At 43.9% G+C, this 7069-nt stretch overlaps 1 protein-coding gene across 1 annotated transcript; it reads left to right on the plus strand.

The window, feature by feature from the left end:
- The first annotated feature begins 504 nt into the window (after positions 1–504).
- Positions 505–5657, plus strand: LOC148816441 (killer cell lectin-like receptor subfamily B member 1A). The gene is made up of 6 exons (XM_088940187.1): positions 505–604; positions 1222–1311; positions 2215–2352; positions 4028–4176; positions 4885–4991; positions 5523–5657. Exons 1-6 carry the CDS (start codon positions 505–507, stop codon positions 5650–5652), a joined length of 714 nt encoding a protein of 237 aa, XP_088796313.1. The 3' UTR covers positions 5653–5657.
- The last annotated feature ends 1412 nt before the right edge of the window (positions 5658–7069 follow it).

Here is a 7069-nt window from a genome sequence, read left to right on the forward strand (position 1 = left end):
ACAGTGTTGGCTGTACACCTCTTTTAAAGTATGAAATTCGGTTTATTGTGTTTTCATTTTATCATCTGTGTTTGTTATCAAGCAGAATTTCTCATTTAGATTTTAAATTGAGCAATTAGAAATAGCATACAGTAGATGGCATTTTTGTGCTCAGTTGATAGTGAGAAGTTGAAGAGATGTTCTAACTGCCTGAATGGACACAGAGATTTGGCAGACACTGTCTTTCTCCTGCTGTCTCTCTGCCTCTCTCACTCTGTGCCTCTGTGAGCGTGATGGTGTCTCTCTGTCCCTCTCCCTCTCAGTCTAGTGTGGAGACGTTCCTCTGTTCAGGCTGTGCCAGTCCATCTCAAAGAGAAAGGGGAAATGAAGAATAAGGAAAGGAAGGGGAAGTGAATGAGTTCCCTTTTTCTGTCCAGCCATTCAGTTTGACTCTGACCTGTCAGAGACTCAGTCGGAAACAGTGTCCATCGGCCTCACCGGCACCCGGATCACATGGTCCGATCAATGGACACATATAAAGAGTACATTGGGCTACAGAGTCCAACACAGGATGCGTACGAAACTGTGAGCACACCAAGGACAGAGCCAAGAGGAGAGCCAGACAGTGAGTACAGCACTAGCCATACTGCTACTGTACTGATTTATTGATGTACTGATACTGTATGCTGATAGACTCACACTCTGACACAATGTTGTACTGTCATGCAGTACAACAGAACCATAAACTAGCTTTGATGCTGATTAACAAATACATCTACAGTATATACTGACACAGACACTGAAATTTTTTTTCCCATCGATATTGTGTATTAATTGTGTAACTGTTCTACTGTAAATTTTTATCTGATCTGTTCAACCATTGCATTGTGCTATTTTATTCTGATCTATTTCCTTGACTGTTTTTATTTCACTCTCTTTGCCTGTTTTCTTCTCTGTCTTTTGTCAACATTTGAACAAAACTTCTAGTTAATCAAATTGTCACAGACCACAGAGTAGGACAAGAATTTTGACTGCTAAGTGATCACTTTTACTGGCCTCAACACCTGAAGTGTCTCACTCTGAGCCTTCAGCTGCTCACAGCCCTCCTCCACAGTCAGTCCCAGTGACACACTGCAGCTCCAGTCAGAGTGTCTGCTTGAGCTCCACCTCCCCGGCCACTCAGAGTCCTGCTGTGTTCAGTCTGTGGGGAGAATTCACCTGTCTCCCTCTCTCCCTGGCCAGGACAGTCCAGGAGTAGGAGCTGTGTGTCCATCAGCCTGGGAGTCACAGTGTGTGTCTTACTGGTCACAGTCATTGCCCTGGGGACAGTCTGTAAGTCTGATAGTCGCTCCTGTCATTTCATTAGTATCTAGGTGTGAAGCATGGAGTATCTAGGCTCTAATAAATATCTTGATATTTGCTCTTCAATACTATAGGCCAAACTATGAGCTAAAAGTAGTGTTTTATTAGGAGAGACAGGAAGGGATTACAGATAATGTGACACAATAGTCCTATAGGCTCATGGGTACTGTAGTGTTTTACTAGATTTCCTCATACATATTGTAATGCATGGGCAGTGGGTTTGGAATGACGTTATTCATAACGGCTTTAATATAACTCTAAATCATTGTACCAGACCAAATCACAAGATGTGTTCCTGCTCACCAAGTAAACTGTGTCTCATGGTTCTCGACTATATCCCGATGACAAGAGCTGAGCACAGTGTCCTACGGGGGGGTTTCACCAGTGTGCTGTAAACCTTCATCACAACCTCCCTGGGATTCAGCTCCACTCTCTCTGTACACATCCCAACAGGCTGTGTGCTCTCGTGCTGCGTCCCCAGGCTGTCTCGATGAGGACAGAAGACTCTGCAGGAACACACACTTCCTGCATCTCTCAGTCCCCCAGGAGAGCTGTCTGGTGTAGCTCCTGCTTCCTATGTGGATCGCTGTGCTCTTATCACTGGAGAGTCTTCACTGTCCTCATCAAGACAAACACACTTTCTCAACTAGGCCTAAAACTCTGATTGTATTTGTTCTTATCTGTGCAATTAGTACAATTGAGCAAATAAGATGATTACTTGCACAAACCAGGAGATAACCTGTTTTGCACAGACCAGGGGATTAGTGTGACTGGTAGATTATGTTGACAGAGACAGGCAGCTGATGTATAAGTGGACAGAGAAACACATTTATTTGGTTAATTAAACAATGTTCTGTGTTCTGGGCTCTGCAGTGTGGAAACAGAACAGCTCAGACTGTGAGAGCAGACTGGAAAAGAAGGAGAAGGAGCTGGAGAAACTCAGGCAAGAAGCAGAGAGATACAGGAAACGTGTGGAAATCTTCTGTGTGGACCTCTCTACTGGGGGGAGAAGTAAGTGTGTGGACAGTGAGAAGTTTGGAGGGTGAAATATCAGCAGAGAGGAGTGAGAAAACTTGCTTCTTGGACAGAGTTGGTTTTCAATTTGGTCTTGATCTGTATTGACACAGAACACATGGGCCTTTAGTAGAGCTGGGAGCAGGGAGAGATCCTATAGGAATATTTGGAGAAGAATAAGTGTTTCTTTAGATTTAGTCTGTGATCAACGCAGAGTAAATAAATAGTGAATTCAAATGTCTTTGAAGTGTTTGACATGGCCATTCACAATGCTGTCTTGTGAGGAAGGAACCTGTCCTCCACACTACTGAGGAAGTCCTGCTGTGTATGTCACTAGTGCGGAACTCTCTCTGAGATGGACTGCAGCCTCCTGACTCCATGTCTCTGCAGGAGCTGGAACTGTTAATAATAGAAGTATTTGAGGAAGACAGACACTCTTAATCATGAGGATGAGAGCCTCAGGTTCATGATCAGTTACAATTATGCAAAGACTTGCTATTGACCCATCTGTAAGTTCAAGTCTCAGTGTTGCAGAACTACAAGAGAGACATGATGCAGCTCTGGGACAAGTGGGTGATCTTTTGGTGGGCGCCCAGCAAACACCCCAGACAAGCAATAAGTTTCAAACTGTGCAATTAATTTACACAACCACTACTGAAACCAAAATAATAAACTAAACAGAAGCCTATGCCCTTCCTGAGCTCCTGGATAAATGTCTTGAGTCTTACTACCCAGCCAGGCAACCAGCTGCTTAACAGCTTCAACGTAAACAAAGCTTTGGAGCCACATGGACTCTCAAAAGTCAAGCACTCCATTTCTTCTGGGTTCTTGATTTCCAGGTCAGTGGTGAACCCATTGGCCTTCTCGTACAGAATGTCACTCACTCAATTGGCTGACTGAACTTACCGACTCACCCCGACTGAGGGCAGCAGCAACACGTTCATCAAAGGCTTCTGGGGAAGATGGTCCAGACAAGGCGGCCATTTTGCCTAGACCAGCTGTGCCCTCACAAGAAACAGTACATTAACTCAGCAATTCAACTGAATGAAATGCATAAAAAAGGAGAGAGTCTTTAAAAAGGTGTGTCTTGATGACACCATGGTGCTCAGTCAGTATTAATCCAGCAGGATGTCCTATGTCTTCCTGTGTGTCTGTTTGTACGAAGGAGTGTCATGATGAATCTCTGAGGGTCTGTCAGTATTAATCCGGATGATTTCCTGTGTGTTTGTCTGTCCAGAGGAGAGTCCTGAGGAATCCCTGAGGCTCAGTCAGTATTAATCCAGGTGATTCCTGTGTGTCTGTCTGTACAGAGGAGAGTCCTGATGAGTCCCTGAGGCTCAGTCAGTATTAATCCAGGTGATTCCTGTGTGTCTGTCTGTACAGAGGAGAGTCCTGAGGAATCCCTGAGGCTCAGTCAGTATTAATCCAGGTGATTCCTGTGTGTCTGTCTGTACAGAGAGTCCTGATGAGTCCCTGAGGCTCAGTCAGTATTAATCCAGGTGATTCCTGTGTGTCTGTCTGTACAGAGGAGAGTCCTGATGAGTCCCTGAGGCTCAGTCAGTATTAATCCAGGTGATTCCTGTGTGTCTGTCTGTACAGAGGAGAGTCCTGATGAGTCCCTGAGGCTCAGTCAGTATTAATCCAAGTGATTCCTGTGTGTCTGTCTGTACAGAGCAGCAGTGCTGTCCAGAAGGATGGAAGGGGGGAGACAGTGGAAGATGTTACTACGTCTCTACAGACCAGAGATCCTGGGAGTTTGCCAGTCATTTCTGTTCATCAGCGGGAGCTCAGCTGCTGGAGACTGAGGACAAGAGGGAGCTGGTGAGAACATGAGATTTGCTGCAGCCACACTGCGTGAGAGAGGCTTCACTGGAAAGTAATTTGAAAAAGTACAAATACTGACAAAGAAAAAACTTCAGTATTACAAATTACATTTTAATTTCTCCAGAAAACATCCATCCCTCCATCTTTCAGTGTTACTCAGGAACTTCACCTACTGTACATTTTTCATAAGGAAGTGAATATTTCAATTGGATATTGATCATTAGTAAATGAGATTTCAGCTCTGGGACAACACCATTGTTTTACAGATCACAGACAATGCTGCCCAACACTAGGCAAAGTGAAATCTTGTATTTGTGTTCCAACTAGATCTCTCTATTATAAAACTCAGCAGGGTAGTTTTGCTACTGACAGTCAACTTCTTCCTTATACTTTCACATAGTAGACATCTCCGTCCCAGAAGAAACGCTACCCAGTTCACACCAGAATCTCCTGTTCTGTCAACTTCTCTCTCTATCAGTAGCGGGAATGGGGAACAAACTACACAGCCATGTTGTTGAAATCTTGACTTTTTCAGGAACTTGCTGGGTGAGATTAAGTTAATTGGCCACTAGAAAAACAAAACCATGAATTCTGCATGCTCTCGGGTCAGGAAAATTAGATCTCCACCCTCCCAGTTGATAGGTGACCTAAAGCCCCGATAATGTGATTGCTGTGCGATCTGACCTGCTTTGTGTGTTTTTACAGACTTTCTTGGGAAGTCTTGTAGAAGGCTATTTTTACTGGATTGGCTTGAGAAAGGACAGCAGGTCAAATTGGAGATGGGCCAATGGAACAGAACTCAACAAAGATGTGTAAGTGTATTGTGTTATGTGTTTGTTGTGTCCAGTAAATACTGCATTGTAGAAATTTTAAAATTGAAAAGCTACGAAAACAAAATGAACACAAAGTGATCAGATGCACACTTACTTGGACTGGTTTGTGTAATTACCTTGAACTGTAGTGATATGGAGACACTTCCCAGAAAGCTGTGGGGAATGACCTGCCATCTTCAGTCACATGACCAATTGCTGTAAGACATTGGGTCAGGTGACAGTTTAAAGCTGAAGGAAGCTGAAGCTGTCTGGAAACATGGAGAGCAGATCCTCTGATACGCAAATGACTCCAAAGGGAGAGATGGGGATGACGGAGTGGATATTGGGACTTTTTGTAAGTCAAGGACTGAGACTGTTTTAGAACTGATGAGCTATAGCTGCCTGGCTTAGGGAGGAAGCTCGCAAAGATGTCTAGTTGTCTAGTAGATATCTTCATGGAGACAGCCGAGGGAGATGAAGAGAGAGAGGTGTTTGTGTGATCAGGGAGTCTAATCTGCTTCTCTCTCATAGGATTACAGTTAAAACAGGATACTCTGATGGGGACTGTGCCAGTGGATACTGGAGTGGGGATGTCTTCACTGTGTATTCCCGGAAATGTGAAGAGACATTCTCCTGGATCTGTGTGGGGGATCCTGTGTGAGTGTGGCAGCCCCCAGCCCCCTCTCCTGCCTTGAGGAGGAGTAAGAATCTCGCAGGGAGGAAAGACATGTTAGAGAGAGACTGTGCATCTGCTGGGACTCCTCTGCTGATTCCTGGACACGATCCTTGTCTCTTCACTCTTCATTGTTCCTCACTGAGAAGCAGAGTTATTAGACAAGTAGCAAACAGTTTCACGTTTTAAGAAGGCTTGGGGTATTTGGGGATTTTTTAACAATTATCTGTCCTGTCCTTAAATTTCAGCCTGTTGCACAAAATTAACAGAGTTTCAGTTTTAGTTTTTTTTCTACCAATTCTGTATTTGATCATGTTTTCTGTTTTACACAATAAAACCATTGGGAAGATGTCTGGGCTGTTTCTTGAGTCACCGTATGTCTGGTATCTCCTCTAGACTCTGCTCATTCCTTTGACTGTGTCCCAGTTTCTCTCAGCAATTGAGTCACTGGCTTGTCTGCTCTTACTGGGAAGAACCTGCAACTATGTATGAAATGTTAAATCTTATTTAAAACCTTACTTTATCACACTTGCTTTTCTTTCTGCTGACTTACGTTTTTCAAGATATACCTGAACATCTGTTTGAATCAACATTTAATATGTTTACTGTAAAGCACTTTGTGATGTTTTATGATCAGTGTATGAAATGAGAATTTGGATAAAACATGAGGAAAACCAGTTTTAATGTATAAATGTCGTTTGGCGGTCTTCAGGTGGGGAAATTGAGTTGTATTCAGCTGCCTGTAATGTCAGTTTCAGTGAAAAAACGTTGTTTAGCAGTTTGGACAGAGTAGAGCTCTTCAGTCCTGTCCAGTGTTTCAGGTAACTGTGTGAAATGAACATTTCAGGAGAAAGAGCACATTTTGGTTTCATTATAAAATCCACAAATGTTATTGAAATACATTATCATTAAGCTATGTGGGCTGGTAATTAAAATACTGATCCCAGCTGGAATGCTGTCATCGTGAGAGGTCTGCAGGACGTCTGCTCACTGTTCCCACATGGAGCTCGGGGGTACTTGTCTTGTTGTGGGATTGTAGCAGGAGGATTCTCCTGGCTCAGTCTTGGAATGTGTCTGCTGGACATGACAGGATCTGATGGGAATATTCCCAGACAGACTAGGGGACAATGAGATATTTTATTTTCCACTTGTTGCTTTGAGGTAAAACTGACTGGTTATCCATGTTTGTAGTTTGCAAAGAGGTCAAGCTGAAATTGAATCCGGCGCCTTTTTTGTATAGCGACACCTCCTGGGCTGGTGCGGCTGCTGCCGGGCGGTACAAGACAGTCGAGTTGCGGTTCAGCTTGTGTCCCGCAGCTGGCGCTGAGCTCCTACTTCTGTTCCTGTTTCGGGGAAAGATGGTGGAAGTCTGAAAGTTAAAGAAGCGATTTGGGTGGTTTATGAG

The sequence above is a fragment of the Atractosteus spatula genome, chromosome 22 (genome assembly GCF_055471065.1).
Source record: "Atractosteus spatula isolate fAtrSpa1 chromosome 22, fAtrSpa1.hap1, whole genome shotgun sequence".
Taxonomy (NCBI): Eukaryota; Metazoa; Chordata; class Actinopteri; order Semionotiformes; family Lepisosteidae; genus Atractosteus; species Atractosteus spatula.

Excerpts from the sequence above, each read along its gene's own strand:
- LOC148816441 (XM_088940187.1), top strand. The coding sequence starts at position 505 with ATGGACACATATAAAGAGTACATTGGGCTACAGAGTCCAACACAGGAT. Across the intron at positions 1,312-2,214 it reads CATTGCCCTGGGGACAGTCT|TGTGGAAACAGAACAGCTCA; the intron begins GTAAGTCTGATA and ends TGGGCTCTGCAG. Across the intron at positions 4,992-5,522 it reads ACAGAACTCAACAAAGATGT|GATTACAGTTAAAACAGGAT; the intron begins GTAAGTGTATTG and ends TCTCTCTCATAG.